The sequence below is a fragment of the Neolamprologus multifasciatus genome, chromosome 15 (genome assembly GCF_963576455.1).
Source record: "Neolamprologus multifasciatus chromosome 15, fNeoMul1.2, whole genome shotgun sequence".
Lineage (NCBI taxonomy): Eukaryota > Metazoa > Chordata > Actinopteri > Cichliformes > Cichlidae > Neolamprologus > Neolamprologus multifasciatus.
Window position 1 is genome coordinate 12,947,898 of NC_140453.1, and position 23,765 is coordinate 12,971,662.

Genomic DNA, 23,765 nt, shown 5'->3' on the forward strand with positions numbered 1-23,765 from the left:
AATGAGATACAACGTGATATTTTGTCTACAACCTTTTTAAAAATAGAAAGCAGCCAGCTAGGCTGCTCTGCTTTCACCTTTTGTGCTAGTTAGCTGCCCTGTAGCCCACAGTTGCTCCAAGGTCTTTTAAACTTTGAAGAAAAGTTAAGGTAGCCGTTCTGTAAGCCATCTCCTTCCTCTTTATATACGAGTAATTTAATGGCCCCCAGATGCCATTTAGATCTGATGCACACAAATGTAGGAGTTGCTTTGAGTTTAACCAGCCTGAGAAAAAGAAAGTATGCTTAATTAAAAAAAGACAAAAGAAAACAAACTTGAGGCCAAACATACAGGAAATCAAGTAGATAGAGGTGGTCAGAAAGACCGGCTTTCAACCCCACATCTACATGCAAAAACTCACCTGATAATCCACTGGTCGTCCGGAGCTTGGTTCCATTTTGATGTCTGGCTTTGACCTGAAGAAATCAACATAATCATGATTTTTCTTCAACAAACTGACAGTGAAAAAGCATGAAACAAATTTAATTTGAAGTTTGAATCTTAAACATAGTATGTTTGTGTATGTATATTTAAAACTGTGCAACTAACTTTAGCTTATTTAACTGCAAATGGCTCAGTCACAGCAAAAAAAAAAGAAGAAGAAGGAAAAACTGGTGGTTGCATTCAATTTTTTTTGCATTCCACAATTGCATACAGTTGTAGCAATTAAATGGCCACCGAGAGGTTGAGGACACAAAACCTCCTAGATTTCATACAAGTGCAAACTGATAGCAGACTAACTCTGTCTTATTGCTGTTTTTTGCCATCTTGATGCACTAAAGTTAACTTAAAAATGCCAAATGACTCTAGATTGATTTTTGTAGCAACAATTTCAAAGACAGCAAGGCTAGAATAATTTTGGTTGAACTGCAGTCTCCAACCACTGTTTTCTCTAGAGCAGGGGTGGGCAACTCCAGGCTGGTTGGGTTGTTTGCAAGGTTTGCCTCAAGAAATTCAATTAAATTCAGTTCAGTTTTATTTATATAGCAGCAAATACCAAGAAAAGTTGCCTCAAGGAACTTTATGTTGTAAGGTCAAGACCATACAGCACAGGTGTCGAACTCCAGGCCTCGAGGGCCGGTGTCCTGCAGATTTTGGATGTGTCCTTGATCTAACACAGCTGATTTAAATGGCTAAATTACCTCCTCAACATGTCTTGAAGTTCTCCAGAGGGCTGGTAATGAGCTAATCATTTGATTCAGGTGTGTTGTCCCAGGGTGATATTTTTAAAGCCTTTAGGACACTGGCCCATGAGGCCTGGAGTTCCCCATTCTTCCTTTGTGTGCCTGTACATTAGCGGTTTCAGACCTCCATATATTTTCTTTTCTAATCAGACTGTAAAACAGATTAACATTACATCAGCTGAAGATGTTTTGGTAGATCTAGGTAGCTCTCTCTGAAAATACAGACTGAACTTCTTCATTTTACACAAGCCTGCCTTCATAAAAGTTTAAATTCAAGCATTTTTAATAGCTTTTAGTAGCTTGTGGGTGTGCCTTTGAAAGAACAGATTCCAGCAGTTTCTGCTTGTTTCAGGATTCCACACTACATCACACCACACAGATAACCTAGTTTTATGAGATACTGTAACTTTCAGGTTGTGAAACCTGCCTCTAGGTCTGCTTGTATTTTAATGCTGTGCCTTGTGATGTGTGCATGCGTTACTGCATAAGACCTTTTATTGGAGACGTCTGTGGTGACAGCCGTGACAGAGGCCAAAGAGATGGTGTCTGGTTCCAGCATACCAGCAAGACGCATTGCTTTCTTGTCCAAGTCCTCCATGTCCAGGACTGCTGGCTCATCTGCAAGAATAATTGGAAGAAAAAAAAACAAAGCAAAAAAAACACACAATTACCAAATAAAACATGATGGGTACTTTAGATCGCCATTATTTTCAACTACATACTGCTTACACCACTTTTAAGCCTATAGACAACTATCAAACGTTTCTATTGCTAAATAATTATAAATAATAAGTAATTTCAGATCAGAAAATAATCTTCAGTTTCTAATTTCAGTAACTTAAACAGGTCTTGTTTTGTTGAGTGTTTTACCTTTCTTCTGGTCGTCTCTAGAGCTCTTGATCTTTCCAAGCTTCATGGCTGAGAAAACTCCCTTCCCTGCTCTAGTGAAGGTGAACAAAACAATGAAAAAGAGAAGCGATAAGACGGAAGTGATATCGTGGTAATGAAGTGTCTGATTCACTGCCGATCCATCCTGAACTTCAAACTTGTCACTTTGAGTTGTAACATAAGGAGAGGTGGGTTAACATTAAAACACAAACTTAACTCCAGCAAAAACTCCACTGTTGGCTCGTGTGCACCCTCAGAATGCAATTCAACACCATAAAGTTGTCCATACCTCACAGACATCTTTGAAACTGGCTGGACATTCAATTCCTGTTGCTTTAATCCCCCTGATCACCACCAAACAATTCTCCAGACCCTCAATCACAAAACAAGAGTATCAAGTGTCTCCACATCTATATTATCTGGATCACATATCACCGCAACAACAAAGAGCTTGTGATGTCATCAGCGGATTGACAAATGAGAGGCCTTAATAATTAAGAATGAGTGTGGCTGTCTAATTTGCTGCGGATATGGATACATGTCAGAAAATTAATGAATAGGAGGGTTTTCCTTTTGTTGCCTCAAGCAGTGAGAGCCGGGTGTATCAGAGGTCAACTTTTGCTTTGATCTTTACCTCGTTATTTTAAAACAGTTCAGCCTCATTTCATGGAATATGGAAAAGTTGAAGTTTAAGACATCTCATATGATAGGTTCATAGCCCATGGTGGTTTAAAAGTCTATAAATTCCTGATAAAAGTCAGAATATACTAAGAAATACCCACTAAAAATGCAAAAAAAAGCCTCCAATTAACAGTGAAAATGGCCATTTATGCTTAAGATTTTACTTTTAGGTTTCTCAATCTGCGTCATGTCCCTGAGGCAAAGTTTAACCATATTTTTCCTACTTGATAAGGTACTTTAAATTAAAAGTGCTGGATGGTAAATCGTGAACTGTATATGAATGTGTAAAAAGTGCCAATTAATCAAGAAGCTAGACCCAGCTTCTCCAGCTCTCTTTCAGTGCTACAAGATTGCAAGCAGTCAGGTGTCGGCTGTGTGGCAGGCAGGTTTGTGGACCCAAATCCAGGACTCAGGAAAAAGGTATAACTGAAAATATCAGCTTTAATGTTGGCATTCACAGAAATACTGGAAAACTGAAACATGCTTAAGGCTGAAAATGCTGGGAACACAGAGGAAGCAAACACATAACCATGCAGGATGACATGAAGCAGGATTACACAGGAACTCAAGGAGTTAGATAAAAACCAAACTATAACCATGGACAGAACTATGTGAGAATATGAAACTAGCAAATATAAAGAAACCAACCAGAAAAGCACCCATTAAATGAAAAAAAAAGAAAACAAATGATCTTTACAAATGATCTTTTTCCAAGACCCACGGACCCTGACAAAAATTAATTATGTTTACGTTTTGGGCTGAATTTTAAGCCTCATCAATTTTATTCAACTGAAATACCAGTTTAATAACGCAGTTAACATCAAACATTAGTTGCATTCACAGTTATTCTTCAAAAAAAGAGTATTTCAGTAGTCTAACCTATTTCTCTTATAGTCCTTATTCTCCTTATAGTCTGAGGACACATTACTGCAATGTAATAATGTGACAAAAGTATTTCTTATACATACCACATGAAAAACACTGATGCTACTCAGCTCCAAGGAGGTCAAATCAATCCACCTGAAGCTTCTTTCTATTATAAACTATATTCCCATATACTATATCTGTCAGGTGCAGAAAAACAGACCAGCCTGGCAAATGGTAGCTGGACAGATGAGAGGATGAGGGAAAGGGAGAGAGAGAGAGAGAGAGAGAGGTGGAGGGACATGTTCAGATGTACAAAGACAGGAGGTAGAGGAGAGAAAGGATGATGGGTTTTGTAGATATTTGTAGACGGAAAGATCCTTCTACAAATACAACGAGAGTCTCCAGAGCTCATAACAAACTCTCGTGAAATTAATGCGATATTGTAGCTTTTCAACTGCCTAATAACACAAATATCTGAACAGCCAATCACATGACAGCAAGTCAATGCATTTAGGTATGTAAACATGGCCAAGATTGCCTGCTGAGGTTCAAACTGAGCAACATAATGGGGAAGAAAGGTGATTTAAGTGACTTTGAACATGGCATAGTTGTTGGTGCCAGAAGGAGTAGCTGCTGATTTACTGGGGTTTTCAGAGAATAATAGAAAATATATAGTGAATGGCAGTGGGTAAAAATGCCTTGTTGATATCAGAGGTCAGAGAAGCATGGCCAGACTGCTTTAAGCTAAATGGAAGGCAACAGTGACTCAAATAACCACTCTTTACAACAGAGGTACACAGAAGAGCATCTCTGAAAGCACAACACTTTGAACTTTGAAGCAGATGGGCTGCAGGAGCAGACGCCCTCTCTGGGTGCCACTTCAGGCAGCTAATAACAGGAAACCGAGGCTAGAATTCACACGGGCTCATGAGAATGGGACAATATTAGATTGGAGAGACATTGCCTGCTCTGATGACTCTCAATTTCTGCTGCAATATTCGGATGGTAGTGTCAAAACTAGGCATAAACAACATAAAAGCATGGATTGAGCCTGCCTTATAAGAATGTTGCAAGTGGACACTGTGCACAGGTCAGATTATTAAACTAATGGCCAGTGCTGACATTGATGATAAAGCTAAAGTCACTGTGATGTAATACAGGGAAGAGAGAATAGAAATGGACGCTTCATACATTTGACGTCACACCCTTCACTCTTTTTCATTTCCTTTTATGAGTCAAATAACAGATGTTGTTTTTTCACCTTTTTTTAATGAGTAGTCCTTCTTTATTGAATTAGTTATGAAATGTAACCTTCAAAGATTTGAGTAGGTGGCAGGGAAACTTTACAACCAAGTGTTTCCAATTACAGAAATAAAAATATGCAAATTCACTCGTAGCTTTGAAAGTAAGCAAGTAAAAAGTCACAACACATCAAACTTGAAAAGAAAACAGAGAGAAGGGGCGACTTGTCGAGAAGCTGAAGATCATGTTGCACGTCTCTCCTTGTTTCCTTTGATCTGCAAAAAACCTATTGCTCTAGTTACACTGCAGTTAAACCCAACACACAAGTAAACACCCAGAATGCGGAGCGATGTGTATTCAAGATTAGTAGATATAACGAGAACAAGCCCACTAATGCATGAAGAGCACAGCTTTTGCATACTTTAAAGGCAAAGGAGCATAAAGACATGTGTACATGCACGCTTAAACTGTGCTGTATATCTCAGGAGAGTGAGTAGAACTCGTTGATGCATACACAACCATAAACCCTCTACTTACACATTTAATTTGCAGTAAAGGTCAATGAACAAACTGAAGTTATTCACTAACAGCTTGATTTAAACATTATCTGTAAGCAAAGCATTTCAAGCTATCTAACTTATACAATGTTTGTTCTGATAAAATGAATAACAGTTATATGGTTATATAAACTATTTGTCAGTCAGGATTTAGGTCACTGAATAGTATACCCTCAGCCATTAGTGAACAAATTACACTGGCTTGGTTTGGATGATTATGCTCTGGGCTTGTGCGTATTTTTCTCACTGAACTAATCTGCTCTCACATCAGTGTCCCCTGCTTGGTATTCATAAGTGACAAACTATGGTATTACTCTAAAACAGCGGTCCCCAACCTTTTTTGCGCCACGGACCAGTTTATGCCCGACAATATTTTCACGGACCTTTAAGGTGTTGCGGATAAATACAACAAAATAAAACTAGTACCGGTACCGAAAAAAAGAAGATTTATTCATAACACACGTGAAAAGACCCAGTAAAACCGAGTTAATGATAAAAACAATAACAAAATAACGCTGAAAACCGATAAAAACCCTGAAAACCATACATTTCACACCTGAGCCTCAACTCTCGCGGCCCGGTACCAAACGACTGACGGACCGGTACCGGTCCGAGGCCCGGGGGTTGGGTTCTTGTTCTTGCTCTAAAACACAAGAATAATATACTGACTTTGATTATAGTCAACTTTCTGTCTGCGTTTGTTTTTCAGAACTGCAACTTCAGAGTGCTCCCGAAAGATAGACTGTATAAAATGGACTTGTTTCTTGCTATGGGCCTCTGGCATGGAGCCTTTCTGTGTGGAGTTTGCATGTTCTCCTCAGGCTTACCCTCGAGGTAATCCAGCTTCATATTTCAAAGACATGCATGTTGTTAGGTTAATTGGTGATCTAAATTTTTACTAGGCATAAAAGTAGCACGAGTGGCAATCTGTCACTATGTGTTAGCCCTGTTGTTAGTCTGGTGATCTGTCCAGGGTGTAGCGCATCCACGTCTATGACAGCTGCGACAGGCTCAAGTGTCCCCTGTGACCCACAACTGGATAAGTGGAAGAAAATAAATGGTTGGATGGATAATCACAAAGTAAAACATTCACTAGAGCAGGATTGGTAACGTAGGCATGATTAGAGTTCTTACATTCTCTGTCAGATCCACTTCTTGTTCCTCTCTAGCATCTTATCCAAGTATAGTATTTTCTATGTAAAAAAAAATTAAAAACAAGTTTGTTACGGTAAAATGCCAAACCTGAAGCTCAAGACAGGTGACACCAAGGTGGCTATTTCCACTTTCTTTAAATAGTATTTCTACTAAGTGCTTCTAATATTACAAGCCAGAAAATTGTATGTTATGAGTTGGTACCACTCCTGTAATGTTAGCTGGTGGAAAAGTACAGGTGGTTAGGCGTTTGCAGAGAAGAGAAAAAAAGACAAAATAGCCAGTGCACGGTGGTTCTCTGGGCAAAACCACAGCGAATGCCATTTCTGTCAGCTTGAAACAGGAAACTGAGACTAGACTTCACACAGGCTCACCAAAACTGGACAACAGAAGATTGGAAAAGTATTGCTTGATCTGATGAGTCTAATCTTCTGGTGTCACGTTCAGGATATTAGGGTGAAAATTTGTTGTAAACAACATGGAAGCATAGTGTATATAACAACATAGCTCTGTGAGTGTGTATTCATGAATCATTTAATACCATTCAGTTAAATCACGAGTATAACATTTGTTAGATTTCTGAGTTTGCTGAGGTTAATCCAATATTCTCTCACAGTTTCCTCCAGACAGTAATAGCTGAACAGTTAGTTAGCATCTATCCATCTGTATGTTTTCTCATGTGTTTTAATTTCAGTTCAGATGAAAACAAATAAATAAAGTGAAGACTGAAAATATCCCGGGAGCGATTAATATTTAACTAACATATACTGTCAGTTCTGCTCTGGGGGTTCTGCTGAAAGGGGCTCACAAAGATTCCCTCCATATATATCTCTTCTTTCTTTCTCACATGAATTGGATTGGATGCACATTGAGCCAGACAAAGATCAGCACTACCTGATAACACTGCGAGGGAATGAAGCTGAGATAATAAGAACTCTATCCTGAAACCTTATTGAACAGCGCTCCCTTTTCGCTTTCACTCTCTAGTTCTCTACACTTGATTTCTTTCCTTGGCTATTAAGCCCTGTTTTGTTTTTTAGCTTTCTAATTGATAACGTTTGTGTTCCTATCATCCCCATGATTTAGACAGATCTTATGAAGTGCATTGTGTTCTCACTTCATTTGCTTAATTGATATCCTTTGCATGCATGATCTAGTAAATGTTTGCTTATAACTTCATCCCCATTAGAGTCACATAGTTAAATTCTCGTGCAAGTTTAAAGCCTGCCTACACAACAAAGTCCTCTGAGTCTTGGTGGCCTATTTATAGCAAACAAAACTTAAAAAAATATATCACAGGTCTATTATTTAACACTGTGTCTGCATCAGGAAGGAAGATGTTACCCATAACACAAACTGAAAACTCAAACAAAAAGAAGAAAATAAAAAGTGCTGAGGAAACTGAAATTAAGGGCAGGGGTATTAGAATGTATAGTACACAACAGCATTTTTTGTAGGAACATTCATCACATTTAAAATTTTAATATCCACTCCAAAAATAGCATTTTTATTTAATTATTTCTTCATATTTTTTATTGCACCAACTGGACTGGAAAAGAAAATCTCTGGATAGTAAAGTTTAATTCAGGCTGTGCTGAGGAGTTTTGGATGTTCCCGCTGATGTTTAAAGGAAAACATTTTGTTTTATGCAATTGTGGTGGTCTGCCACATTGTTCCTTAGTTCTCTTCTTGTGTTTCTTAGTTTAATTTTCCTGGTCACTTCCTGTATCGGCTAGCTGAATGAGGAGAATTGTCCCTTTATCTCTTTGTCATTATGTGAGTTTTGCTGGACCACTGCTGGACAACCTCCCATAACACTGAATACACTTTGCGCCATCTTTCAGTTTTACTTGAGTTTGACTTTTGTCTGCCTTACCTGCTGATTCTAGAGTGGATTTTGGTTCTTTTTATGTCTAAAGTAATTTAAAAAATAATAATGGCAACCTTAGCTTCTTTATGGCGTACAACTTTACAACTCCTGTCTGGATTAAACACATGCAATAAAAAAAACAACAAAAAACTGGGATGTCTTTATGTCATCATTGTAATCTGCTCCTTCATCAGGGCTTTGAACAAAAAAAGAAAACAAAAAGACACAGCATCGGGAGACAAAAAAAGTTCAAATTTACACACTAGCGCTATCAAAGAGGCTGAAGATAAGAGCCAGTGCAAAGCACAGCAAAACAAAACAGCAGAGATGAGAGCTGCAATCCCTCAAGAGGATATCAGTGCATGAAAAGAAACAAGTAATGCAAAAGATTTAAATTACAACGGCTGCAATTTAGCGACACACAAGCGAAAGGGTGAAGAGAAAAAAAATATCATTCAGTTAAAACATTGCATTAAAGTTACTCTTTGACTTTAAAATGCAACATTTGAACCCCAGACTGACACAGGAGAATATTACAAGATGTTTTTTCCTTAATATTTCTCATTTTTTATGTGGTAACTTTCTTTGCAAGGTTCCTCAACTGATAAGTTACAGTTTACATTTAATTGGATAGATAAGACAAACCAGCCTCTGGATTTTTACATCGCTCGTCACTAATCTTTTAACAAAATGGGACTTTGGAAACTTTATCTGTGATTGCAGTGTGGCGGCAGTGTTCTCATTCATTGATCTGAAGGTTTTTGCTGACAACAGTGTACAATCGCAAGTTTACAGTGTGTGTGTGCCAGAACAGTGCATCTGGCAGTATCTAACACCTAAAATAAGTCAGAAATGCCATGTTAGTTTGAGGTGAAAATACAGAAAAGTTGCTGTTCACCAACACGTGTGTTTTAAATGGCTGGGATTACAAGAAAAATGTTTTACACTTTTTTTTTTAGCAGCACAGACCACATAATCATTAACAGAAATGACTGTGAGTCTAGAACATAAATCTCTAAATATACACTTTTCTGCTATCGCTCATTTTGAAATACATTGTCAGAATAAAGGGTTGTTTGAACTCTATGTGTGAGGGCTGACTGTGAGGTAGAGGCAGAATAAATTGTTCAGGAGGCTGACAGTCCGGTCCTTCCTTCACATCTGTGATCTAATGTGTCATATATAGAGTGCAGCCAACTAAAGTCAAACTAGAAAGACTTTATAAATAAACAAAGGAAAAATAACACCTCTAACTGTTTAAAATCAACAGATTCTTTAACCCCCCCACCCCCTCATGGTACACTTTGCAAATTCCCTCCCAGGGACTTTAAAGAAGGAGGCCAAAAAGACCCAAACTAGTTTGGCAGTTTTAAAAACAATCTGGTATCAATAACACTAAGATTAAAGACACTGCAGCATGCTTAGAGGCCGCGGGCGACAATATATCAATAGTATTTTTATTCCTTTTATGCTGTCATCATTTGAAATTCTCTTGGAACTCAAATCTTATTTAGTGCTGTATGAAACATTGTGTTTAAAGCAAAATTGTGAAATTGCACTTGTTGGGGAAATGTTTTTACAAAAACAACCACAGGGATTTCACTCTGTCTGCCTTGTTACTTGGTCAAAGACTGATATTGTAAATGTACTTAAAAAAAAGTGCTAAATCATCAAGCGTCGTTTTTCCCCTTGTAATAATTCCCTTGTTCATTCACTTTCCCATTTACATTTCATTAATAGAGGTAGTCGCTTCAAATGACTGAAAACAAAAGGGGTACTCTCTGTGTCCGTGTGTGCCTAATTGAAACAATAAAAGAAGTAAATAGCCCTGACAGTGTTGCATGCAGTTAGATTAGCTAAGTGCCTCAGTTCTCCAGGGATGTCCTGACTGATGCCAGCCATTTGTGTTGTGATGGAGCACAGCCACAGAGAAAATAACTTCATCTATTTGTAGGTGTTGTCTAAATTTATTTTGTGCTCTTATTAAATGATGCTCTTTGTTTCATAGCTTTTCATAGTTTTTATTAGGTTATGTAAGTAAAATTGATCCTGAATAACTAATGGAATTGATAAAGACTAAGACCTATAAGTAGACTTAATAATTCACCTTGTTATTAATAGAGCATTCATTGATTATTGTGCAACACGAGAGCAGAAAGTGCAGTGGGTAAGCTGTACTAGTGTAACTACAATCAGGTGAGAATTAGGGGGATGGCAGGTAGTTATACATCTAATCACGACTTAGAAAAAGCCTGATCAATCAACAGGACCAATGCAAGCACTCCTTTTAGGTTCCTACACAAATAAAGAAGGCAGAATACGATGATTATATGCATACTGAAGACCAGATTTTTGTATTAGCAGACATGTCTGCTCTAATGAATGTTTCCTCAGGGAGTCAGGGATGTTGTGATCAGACCTAAAGACACAGCGACCAGTGAGATAGGAGATCACACAACACTGGCACACAGTATGAGGATAGATCACAGCTGTGTGACAACACGGCTGTCTTTAAGGATGCTGCAATTTACACTGGTGAAAATAAATCAAGTAGACCAGATAATAATAATAAAACACAAGTAGATTAACGCTTGCTTGAACAAATTACCTTTTGCTGCAGTGGGAACGAAGACAGGAGGGTGATGTTGTGCAAATGGTGCATGCATATTCAAACTACCTGGATAAACACAATGAAAATTTACAGCTATTTGCTTCTGTGGGGCAATACCAATAAATCTATGAATTTCAACATTATTTCAACAGGAAGAATACGCTCTGTTAGCCCTATGCACTAGGGTTCTGGTCTTTTATTTCCAGGTCTTGATGTCTGTAGATCTCATTTTATTTTAGTTTATTTTCTCATGGTATTTTTTGTGATCTGTGCCTCACGCACTGCGTTTAGGCAGCAGTGACACTGGTCACTTATTCCATAACTTTCACATATGGATGCATTTCAAGGGTTCATATTCAGACTTATAAGGCACATTTTAACCAAAATCGCAATCTTTTCCTTACCTTAACTAAACAGCATGCAGTACATAAATTTATCTAAATACCACAACGTAGTTTCTGCTGCCTGAAGAAAAAGTATAAAACAAGTCAAAACAAAGCAGAGGAAAAAAAGTTATTCACAGTCTCTTAATAAACTTACTCCACTGATCAAGCCAACCAGCATGCAATTTGTAGTTCTTTTACTAATCACAAGGTGTTTGGTCAAGTTACAGATAACAAAGTAAACCTCATGTGTATTGTGGAGACAGCTGGAGAATCAAATCTATCCTAAAATCTGCTCTGCTCCTTACTCGTGCTCTAAACAACACATTTGCTTAAATGAAACTCAGAGAACTTGATTTACTTTTAGAAATAACAAAACCCCTAAAAAGCTGGCTTATTGTTGTGTTGCAGATAGCATGCAGTGCTTTATGGGTGCTGCCATAAATCACCCTGCAGGCCCAGAGACTTTGCAGAGAGATAGGAAGAGGTGGCAGCAGTACTGTACCAACTTAAGGGGATGAAGAGGAAGTCATATACCTTCACTAACCAATTTGTCATTTACAGAAGTGCTGGAAAGATGTAAAGATGAAATTCCATCCCCACTGAACACCAACCCCTGTGTACGAGGCACACATGACCTTTAGGCTACAGCTGACATAACAGAAATAGGCACCAGTGGGTTGAGCGCTGTGCAGGATCATGTTTGTTCTTCCACAATTAAGCTCAGAACAGGAAACTGAATTCCTGCTTTTTAAATGTAACTCACATTAGAATGTGCTGCATTTAAAGTCTCAATCTAGCAGCAGCAAATAAGAATCATTTTAAGTTCTGAAATGCTAATAATTAATACCTGGGAAGGACAACTAACAATTACTGAGGTGTGAGATGTGAAATATTTGCCCTAAAATGGGTTAAAGTCACTATGGTCCACTCTCCACCATGACCTGGTACACACTAGTCCTCAACAGGAGTTGCAACCCCTGATTAAAAATGACAAACATAGAGCTGTAAACTTAAACTTAAAAATAAAAATCGAGGATCATTGTTAAAGCTGCTGCTAAAACTGCAAATGACATTCTCCATCTCCTCCTCCTAATCTCCCTCCACTCTCCAGGAATGAGAGGCTCATTCCAGGTTATCATCTCCTGCACATCCACACTTCATTACCACAGTGAGGACAATTAACAGCAGCTTTGGAGCATCAGAATTCAAGACACAGTGAAATATCTTTGGGAATTTTAATTCTGAAAACATCTCAACCATAGAGAAACTTAGCAGCCGGTAACTCAGGAACTAATAGGATTGGATGAGAAGTGGCAAGGCTATTAAAAATCCTCCTACAATCCTGCCACACTATTTCGCAGCAGTTTAGAGCTGAACTTTTTGTCTGGGCTTTCTCAGGAACTCATTCACCTTTTCTCCCCTTTCGACACCTCGTTACAAGGTCTGACTGACAGCTTGTAGCAACCTCAGCAACGAAACAAGAAGGCCGGTTCACCTGAAGCATGTGTAGCAAAAATTCACACAGTTTATAGGTTAAAAATTTGATCACAATTTTCTTCCCGCTTCTACTAAATTCTTTTACACTATTTTTCTACAGCAGTATTTTCATTTCTGTTTTCTGAGCAATATCCAAAGTCTTCCTTTCTTATATAACACTCATGGGATGCTCTATAACTTCTATCCAACTCTTCTCATTGTCCTCACGCTGGAAACCCTGTTTCCAAGGAATTTGATACTGTAAGACGATGTAAACGTAGGAGTTCAGTATTAACAGACAAATACTTGAGCACAACAGCAAGCTACACACAAACTTTTTATACACGCCCATTCAATACACAGCACAAAGCTGGGTTTGGCTGTGTTCAGCGGAAATCAATACAACCCACAGATTATTTCACATGCTATTCAGCGAAAACGCAACAGTAGAACTGCAGAGGAAGAGGATGACAAAAGAGAAAAAGCCTTGGCAGAACATGCTCTTAGAGCTTTCTATACTAAATATATCTGATGTTGTATGGCCTGCGTTTACTTGTCTATAGGAATCGATTTTATTGTTAGGAATGACATTATTGATTCTGCTTATACAGTAGATGAGGATCTTTATATTTTTTCTTAAAACAGGCATACATACATTTTCAGTGTGTGTGTGTGTGTCAGGTGTGCAAAAGATTTTCAGGAAAAAAATGCCAGCATGGATTAAAGAAATGGAAAAGTTTGTATACACATGGATCCTGTGACCCAACATAACTATTACTATTATACAACAGCAATATGTGGAGATTCAACTTCATGATGCTCATACATTTTCCCGTATAGTGGACGCTGCACTCTACTCATGTGTAATCAATGAAATTAAACACTTCTTGTTTGGTGTTTTAAGATTACTTTTGTCTGTTATCAGACAGTGAAGAGGCAGACAGGAAATGGGGCATGACATATAACACCAGTAGAAGATGGTAATTTAACAAGAGATATTGCAGTTATGTAGGAGGAACTATAACAATTCAACTAAAACACTCAATGAAAGATACTTCTAGCTTCCATGTTGGCTTCTCGTTCATAACCTACTGCATTTTTACCGCATTACCGTTTATCAGACACTGCAAACTTCTTATAGAGCTACAAAGCTTTACTCTGTGCCAAATATGCAAAACAACTTCTAACGTCTTTCAGTCTGGAGTCTCTGGACAGCAATTAGGTCATTTATGTTAAAAAGAGCTGCCTAGTACTACTGAGACTAAAGAATCCAGCAACTGTTGTTCTTCACTGCTCTGGTATTAAATTGAGTAAATTTATGTATTTTCTACATAAGGCCAAAGGTTGTTCCTTTTGGCTTTACAGTTATGTAACTGTCCGGAGGGGTTAAGCTGCTAGTTCTGCCTTGAATACTTATGCTTATTTTATTGAAACTTTGCAAAAACAATAACAATAGTCAAGTCTACACCATAGACTGATGATCAGCTGATCACTTATAACAGCTTGTTTGTGGAACAATAAAGTCTTCATTAAAAACAGACTCCCTGTTTATTTCTCTCTGTAATCATAACAGATGTTGCATGAACTAGTCAGTAATTCTCACCCACGTGTGAGCCAGTAGTACTGTTACTGGAACTGACTTCTTAAAAAGTGAATCGTGTAATTAAAACAATATTTCTTGTTTGGGAAGCCAACACATTAATCTTAAAAGGCAAATTAAGAGTAGTTGATTTGTAATGTGCTATGTTCTAATTAGGGGTGGGGGAAAAAATCGATACTATGTAGTATCGTGATGTTTTGTTTGCTAATAATGTATTGATACAGGGACAGCAGAAATCGATATTTTGTTACAAACAATTTTTTTCGTGGACTGGAACTTCAGAGCTCTGACTTCAGAGCATGTTGATCAGCTCCTTTTTCTGAGCAAGAATCCTTCAGAAACATTCCTTCACTGTCCAAATGTGTTTAACTTTTTTTATGGCAGCAATAAACATGACAGTTTACTTATTTTAATTTAAGACATGTTTTATTTTAATTAAGTTTAAAACTTTTTTATTTAATGTAAAATTATATTTTGTTTTAATTTACTTTCAAATTCTTCAGTTGCTGAACGGGCTGCATAGTTTTCATAAATTGCATAGTTCAGAATAGCTATAATTGTACCAGATGGTTGCATTCAGTTAAGTTGGACTAGACTGTAAAACAAACCGTTCAGTTTATAAAACTGACTGAAATGAGAGAAAGACTGAGTGTGAGACTTTGATATTAGATAAAATGAATATTGATAAAGTTTACCTTTATATACAGAATTTGAATATCGCAAAATATTTTAAAAAATTGCAATGATATCGTATCGTGCGTTAAGTATTGTGATAATATCGTATCGTGAGTTGTATGGTGATTCCCACCTCTAGTTCTAATGTAGAGATGGTTTTATGTTTGACTTACTTTCTGAAGGTTGGTATGGATCCATGTAAAGATCGTCCAGGGGACGTCCCTGACACGTGGCTTTGTCCTGACAGCAAGCTATCTGTTTCAAAGGAAAACGTCCCATCACGGTCGTCAGGAACATCCAAGAAGTCCCCGTCACTCCACACTCCGACCATGCCATCCATCGGCTGGTACCTGATCTCTATGGTAACATTGGTCTGGAAATGAAATAGTGAATGAATGAAAATGAGCTTACTTGAAACGGTGTTACGAAGCTTCAAAGTATTTGGATAAAATCATAGTAAATCTTTCAAAGGCAAAGACGTACAGCTTATCTTTAAATGACTTCAAGTACTTAACTGGTCATTTAATTTGAAGCATTATCTAATATTTAAAATCTCTCTTCAGTTTTAACGGTTAGAAATTAGGTCTGAAAAACACTTTTTTAACTTTTCCCCAAAATAAAGTTTAAAACATCTTTTAACAGTGTCCTCTCCAGAAACGTATACTTCTACTATAAACTCTACTGTTCTCCACAGATTGACATTTTTATAGTATCTTTTAAATGCGTCTTTGCTTCCTCTGATATGAGACTTCATTTGCTAAGGAAATCTCAGTCTTCTCTCAGCTGTTGTAGGGACTTAATTATCCCTTTGTCAAAATCAGATATAATCACATTCAAAAGACATTCTGCCCTTGCTACATATATAATTTTCATTTGCTAGAATGACAGTGTATCCAGACATTAGAACATACTCACACAGCCATCAATATCATGTCGCTGTATGCTGTTAAAGCTTGAGAAACAGCAAGTTACCTGCAGATGCTGTAAAGTTATTTTAATCTAACATATTCTTCGGCACAGGAAGAATGCCTACAGCGTCAACTACTACTTGAATTAAAAAAACTTAAGCTGGGATTGTACAGTTTTCCAAGACCAACATGTTAGCTGAAGATGTGTGCTAAAGTGTCAGAAGACTGCATTTATGCCAATTTGAGAATGTCAATAAACTGAGTGAATCCCTTTCAACTCCTGTATTTAAATCCACAACTCTGAAGCAGAAACTGTCTTTAAAAAAAACAAAAAAACAAACAGATTTGGGACCCGTTAGCAAATTTAACACACTGATTTATATCATTATTAGTTGAGAGGCAGCTTTGACTGACAGGGTGCACCAACCACTGAGCCATGAGTGAGTCTTTATATGCTACAACCAACACACAAGTCAAACTGAGCTTGTAGTTCACTGAAATAAACAATAACAAAACAATAGAGAACACAGTAATACATAGTCTTGGCATGTCTATATCAGTTTAATTGTGTAGAAAAAGCTCTTGATGGTAGAAACAAACTTGACAGGACAATAAATGATGTCTTCTGTTTGGTATTTGTTGGGGGAATTCAGACTGACACTAACTGCTTGTTTAATCCAGGTCAGAAACATGGGTGACACTTTAGTGTGTCTTTAGTGCCTTCTTGGGAGTCTTATTTGGACAAGTTTTAGCCTCCTGACAAAGACCTGATCTTTTTTACAGAGCAGCCAATTTATTCCACTGACAAAGATGGATGAGGAAAAAAATGTACATGGGGCTCTCGGCTCCTTTCTCCTCCATTTCTCTCCGTGTCGCCAGCTCTTCCTTATATCCTCACAAGGCGAAAGCTGTGGTCCACGAGGAGTTCGATTTGTTTCTATGGCAACCACACCAGTGCAGGGTTGTAAGTAAAAGTGTTGCTCTCAGGTTATGTCTGGCTGAGTTTTACCATTTTTTTGCTACAGGGACGCACAGTGATACAATTCTCCTGTTTTCATGAGAAGCGACTTGCACATATGTCTGTGGATATGTGCGTCAATGTGTGCAATGTGTGTAAACCCTGAAGCTCTCCCATGCTGCGTGTCATCATCTCAGAAGCATCACATCAGTGCTCCCGGTTCCAGGAACACCATTCTGCACACTGGGGTGGTTTGAAAGCTCATATGGTTGGCCTCTCTCACACACACTCAATTGTGCTGCCCTCATTTCCATATACATATTCACTCTTACATTATGCATTCGCTGCTAAGTCAGCCTCACTCTCAACCTCACCACTGTACTGCTCTCGGTTGAGCGGTTTTAAATAAAATTTCCAATCAATAGTAAATATCTGGATTCATGTTAAATGCAAATGTGCTGATGTTGCTACGACACACTTGTATTTCCATCAGATCCTTGTTGATGTGAGGGTCCTTAATGCTTGTGCCTTTATAGGCCAAGTGATGACTGTTACATTGCTTATTGTCAGCAGTGCAGGTGGAATTTAAGAGTGATTTCTCCATTTAATGGTCCCCTATTTGCTTGTGAATGCATTTTGGAAGCTAATACAGTCCCTTTCAATTCTAATGCTGTATGGTAAGTTGTATAATTTACAAAACTGGATGTTCGATTTAGGCTCAGTTTTAACCTCTGCTGTGTTCATCAGGTTCTTTCAGCTACCTAACTAAAGGTATTGTAACCATGGAGTAAAGGCATGTTTTCATGACTGTGATATTCAATAAAATCTATTTTAGATTAGACTCATTTTGACACATTTGGGCACTTTGGAGTCTCTGCTTGAATTTAAAATAAAGATATTTGCAAATGTTGCTGATCTTTTCAGTGAGGCTAAACATGGAGCCTATCCTAGTTAGTTACTGCGTGTGTTACTTTCTAGTGACTAGGAAAAACAATATGTAAACTCAACAGTGACATGTGATCAGTTCATAAAGCAAAGACATCTATAACATCTTTGTGGGAATAATATTTACCTATTTTACGGCAAAATGCTATACTTTCAGCAACAAATTGCTAATTTTGCGGTTTGTTGCTTGTTGGGTAACATGTTGTACGTTTATCCGAGCTTTTTTTTATTTTCTCAAAACTGTTCCTTGTTACCACTGAAAAAGATGTCACTGGTTTAGTAGGATCATTAGAAAACAAGCCGACTTCTATCCACAATTTTTTTCAATCCAAATTAAGAAAAAATAACCAGATTTTAATGTTTACTGGTGATTGATTGACCTCTGTCCATCTTTACTTCTGAGATACTCTCCAAGATGCTTTTCTTATACTTAAACATGCCACTGACCTGTTGTCTAATTAGCTGCAAAATGTTCCTCAAGCTGAACTTACTTTTCCTTTTGTTGCCCTGTTACTCAATGTTTTGCTGCCAATCACTTCAAAACGGCTTTGATTTTTTCTGTTATTTTGTCAGTTTAAACATTTGATATGTTATCTGTGTTGTCTTGCCGATAAAATATGGGTTTATGAATGAATCCCAACATAAACTGAAATAAAGCCATTGAAGGCCCAACATTAAAGGTTTCAAATTATATGGTGCAGTCACATGAAAATGCTGTCTGAATATTTGGACTGGCTCACATTGATTTGTGTCTGTAGATTGTTCTAATGTGAGAGTTACCTTTATTGACGTGTTGTTATCATCAATGAGTGTGTCAGTCAGCTCTAGATGTCCCTCTTCAGCCACTTTCTGAAGCACCATACAGAAAGTCCCAATGAGTCTGTAGGAAAAGAGCAACAAAGAGACATGCATTGTAAACAGAAATCAATAGAATCAATAATGGCATTGTGTCACTTGTCTTTTGTTCCTCCTCTGCTGCCCATCTGTTTATCTTTGTTTTACATGCTGCAATAGAGCGCACGCATCACTGTATTTGAAAAAAAAAAAACACATGCAAACATACATGTCCTAGTTTAAACCTTTAAAGTTTGCACCCCCCACCCCCTTTTAAGGCTTTGCTTGTTTAAGCAATACAATGACCAAGCCAAATTTTCTTGTGTGTAACAACATAATTTCTTTATTATAAAAGTGTGCTAAACTGGCTCACCAGGAGTGTCGAGCTGTGAACTTATGATTGCTTTTTCCACATTATGAAAACAAAAATATGACAAAAGAAGCTGTGAATTGCTGAATGAAAAAAAACAACCCTACATATATATTTATGATATGTTAACATGTCTCTGTCTTTGTTATTAAAAAAACATTTCGCAGTTTAAAATTTGATTTGTCATCTTGTTCCATATTTCATTAAATACATGGGATTTTAATAATTAACAAATCCTGTAGCGGTTTCATTTAATTTTACACAACATCTCATCTTTTTTTGGATGTAAGCAGCAGTGAACTGAGCTGTTTTGGCAACTGCAGGTCTCTAACTTGATCTATATCACTTTGGCACTCTTTCTACTTCTGTTGGACCTTTGCGGTGACAGACAGTGAGAAAGTACTTCACTATCTTTGTCACCAGCTCACTCTGCCATATGGTGCATCTCAAACGAAGTAATTAGTGCCCCAACCCCCCGGTTAGTTTGGAAGTGCATCTGTGAAATGATTTTTGCTTCTGCTGTGATAACTAATTTTCCTAGCAGATAAGAAATAGGAATTAAGTTTTACTGCCTATTTTAAAATACTTACATACATTTTTCATGCTTAATATCAAACAGTTAACACAAAAATGTTCCACACTGGTCAAAACTACTCTGTAAATTAAACATCTATCCATCTACTATTTATTCTACCTATAAATTATGTCCAAATGAGGTACAGCTAATTCTTTTAAAAGATATTGCTGTAGCCACGATTGCATTAAATGTGGATTTTTACTATAAAGGCACTACAAAAAAAAAGTGGAGGCTGAACATGCATCTTCAACCTAGCCACAAATCAGATTTACAGTCAGCACATTTTCAGAATAGGCAACAAAAATTGACGGCACCAATTCAGTATCTGACGAAATGTGAAATATGGTCACATTTTCTCTTCTGTTCCTAAGTTATGGCATTTAATAATGTCCATGAAAGTGTGACATCACGGTGAAGTCTACCGTTGGTATTTTGGGCTTAAAATGTCATTTTATATTCTATCATGTCAGACATTGGTGTAGTAACTTGTGGTTTGAAGCTTAAATATTCATATTTGTGCAAACTGTGGAGAAACTATCTCGAGGCTTTCCTGAGATACTGTGTTCATAAAGATGGGATTGACAGACAGACAGACTGATGATCAATCAACATAATGCTTTCAGGAGAGAATTTCATTTTATGTTATGGAACGTTTAGGAAACATACACAAAACATTTTTTGATATAATGCGTTGCCTCCATCCAGAACCCCCTGAAGAATTACCAATATAAGGGTACCTCCCTATTGCAAACTTTAGATCATAAGATGGATTTCTTCACTGCCCAATGACACCACATAAAATGTTACAGTGGGTAGAAACTCAGTACAGTCCCCATTCAGGTGGTCAATTAGAGCTGCTGAATAATTTAAAAAGTTTCCCTCATAAAAGTGTGTTGTTTGCAGAGCAGTCAGCCACACATGAAGACCGTGTGCTGAAGTCCACATTGAGCCCAACCATATGGCATTTCTGCCATATACAGTGGTGACAAACAATGTTTACAGCTACACAAACACGTACCTCGGATAACTCACGGACCGAAAATAAAGCTGCATCTTATATTTCTACTGCATATGTGACATACAGGGTGATAAATATTCAAAGAGAGCATCAAAAGGAAGGAAAGGCATACACACAAACAGCAGCCTGGATATGAGCCTGTAGGGAGATACAATATCATAAAACGAAAGCGTGGAAACAATAGTTAACCAGCTGCCATGCACGCGCTTGCAAATACACATGCACACACAGAGGAAATCTGCAGGGATCGCAGCCAACAATGTGATCTAACCAACAGGACTGAACCTGACAAGTCAGAATAGAGTGAAGGACTGCAGTACGCACAAACACACACATGTACACAAGGACACCTCCAATTCAACATACCCCCCCCCCCCCCCACCCACCCACCCCGAATACTATCTCATTAAATGAATGAGCTGCAACAAAAGCTGCAATCAAGTCTGCTATTATTTTTTTCCCCTTTCCTTAGATTAATCTCTCGTTCTTTCTATACCTTCTGTTTTCACTTACAGTCAGTGGTGATGAATTCAAACTACAGTAGAAAGTGAAGCTACATTTGTCAGCAGAGCTTCGAAACTTAATAATGAGGTAAATTTAGACTTCCAGAACTTGACTTCTCTTTGAATTGCAGGTTTAAAAAAACCAAAAACAGTATGTGCTTCCCCTCAGGCGCTGGCAGGTTCTGCCTTTGTGAAAGTGAGTATCTGCCAGGCTCCCCAATGCATAACTCCATGCACAGCTCTACAGGCCTGACATGACTAAAGAAAAACATCTGCGTGGATATAGATGGCATTGTGCAGAAAACTTTTTTTCTTTTGAAGATGAATAGAAACTTCTGTGACTGAGCAATATTACTAATAACCCACTGCACTGTTTCCTTTACCAGACAGGGGTGATCAATATATCCAGTGCTACTTAAATGGTTTGTCATTTCCTTTCAACCCTTGTAGCACGTGTTGCAAGTGCTGAATAATTGAACTGAGCAAGGCCTATCATGTTCTGGCTCGCTTTTTTTTTAGCACTTCAAAGGTGGCATTCATTATTGATTGAAGCCCTGCAAACAATTTACTTTCATCTGCTTCATGATTCAGCTCCCTTCCCTTTCAATTTGCATTAATTTTTCTTCTCTTTCTCAGTTTAAGGTGTGACTATGGCAAAATGTCTGGCTCAGGTGTATTTGAGAAGAGGTGAGCTCAGCTTTGAAATGTAAAATATTTTTTCCAAGGCAGACAGAGGGTTCGCAAAGATGCTCTAATCCACTGCAGCGGCAGGTAGTGCAGCTGGAGGATAGTGTGAAATGGAAATGTTACAGCTGACAGGAGTGTATGATTTGGCCCCCGTGATCCGCCAGAAAGTCTCTGCCAAGCACTCTGCTGCCACTAATACAAATATGAGCAGATTCACTGAACGCATCACCGAATTGTTCAAAGATGATCTATTGATTCATGGGGATGCAATCAATACACCCTGTCTCCTTTTCACACACGCAGATGAGCTTAATAGAATTTTTAACCGCAAATGATAGAAAAAGCTATTATGTCTTGCTTTATTGCCCATCAGCATGCCATGGCAATCTGAGTGTGGTCCTGCGGTTTAGCTCCTTTTACTGCTGTGATGCATATACATAAAGCACTCTTACAGCTTTGTAACAGACACATTCCATTGCAGGACAAAACAAAGAATTATATGTAAATGTGTTTGTTTTGACTGATTGTTTTATTTCAAACTATGCCAAAGGATAGAGAGGCAAAGTGGAAGAAAGAGAGAACATAAGGTTTGTAAAGATGCGTGTGGGGGTGGGGAGCATAGACAAAATCTGCCTATTATTGACACAATTTTCATTTTGCACTGAAACAAAAGCAAAAATTAAACCAGGTTTATCTGTTTAGCTGAAGACTCCTCAATCACACGGGCTGATCAGCGACCCCTCAGTACAGTTGGCCACTAGGGAAATTGTATATTAGCCAACTGGTTTAAGACTGGTTGCTGGAGATAACTGGCTATCGCTGAGTGAAACTGGTCACAAGGAAAGTGTTGCACAAAATTCCTCCATATGATTTTTTTGGTAGCTAGCAGATTGCTACAATTGTGTGAAAAACAGCAGCTAGTCTACATTTAATTGCTAGCTAACTACCAAGGAGCAAACTCAACAATGTGTGATGCAAACTGCAAATGGAGAATGTTTGTCTTCAAAATAAAAGTACTGAATTGTAGCACTGGTGGCTGCCCACTGCTTCACTGGGTGAATGAGTTAAATGCAGAGGAGTAATTTCCCTACGGGGACTAACACATACACATTATTAAATATGTTGCTGGACAGGAAGGATCAATTGAAAGCACCTAAAAATTACTTTTTTTTCTTGCTTTTGGCTTTGTTTCCTCCTTGTTTGTCCTCCCCTATGTCTTGTTCCTCACCTGTGTCTAATTCCAGGTAGCCCTATCCGTATACATAGTCCCCTTTCCTTTGTTTAGGTGTCTGTTATGTTCCTGAGCGTGGTCGCTTAGGTTATTCCTCGTGCATCTGCACCTTTTAGAATTGTGTTTATTGCTGATATTGAGTTCTCGCTTGCTTACTGTTAAGTCTGCCTCAGGCATTCTGCCTGTGGCTTCTATCTCAGTCTTACAATCAACGCACTGAGAAACCAACGACCTCAGGTTTAGAACACTGAATATGCTATCATATAACCTGTCACTGTTCAGTGCTCAATAACTCCCACACAGTGTACCTCATGATGGGCCGAATATGAAAGCAAATCTCTCAGCCACATGAGAAAACAAATAAAACACGGTCTATATGTCACTACAGCAAAGAGGTCATTACACATCACTGCCCTTTCTTTATGTTTCTGTAATGTGATCACATTTGTGGTGGCAGGGTGTATCACACTGGCCCTAAAGTGTGTTGGTACAAACAGTGATGAAGT

The 23,765-nt window shown here is 38.0% G+C and overlaps 1 protein-coding gene across 12 annotated transcripts in view; it reads right to left on the bottom strand.

Moving 5' to 3' along the window:
* otofa (otoferlin a) overlaps positions 1-23,765 on the bottom strand; it is an 83,894-nt gene that overhangs the window by 33,828 nt on the left and 26,301 nt on the right. For all 12 annotated transcript variants that reach the window (XM_085132653.1, XM_085132654.1, XM_085132652.1 and 9 more), the window contains exons 4-8: positions 18,820-18,919; positions 15,402-15,601; positions 2,094-2,164; positions 1,715-1,841; positions 401-455 (exon numbers count right to left, since the gene is read on the bottom strand). In XM_085132653.1, coding sequence (XP_084988779.1) covers positions 401-455; positions 1,715-1,841; positions 2,094-2,164; positions 15,402-15,601; positions 18,820-18,919 — 553 coding nt within the window. The remainder of the gene's footprint in view (positions 1-400; positions 456-1,714; positions 1,842-2,093; positions 2,165-15,401; positions 15,602-18,819; positions 18,920-23,765) is intronic.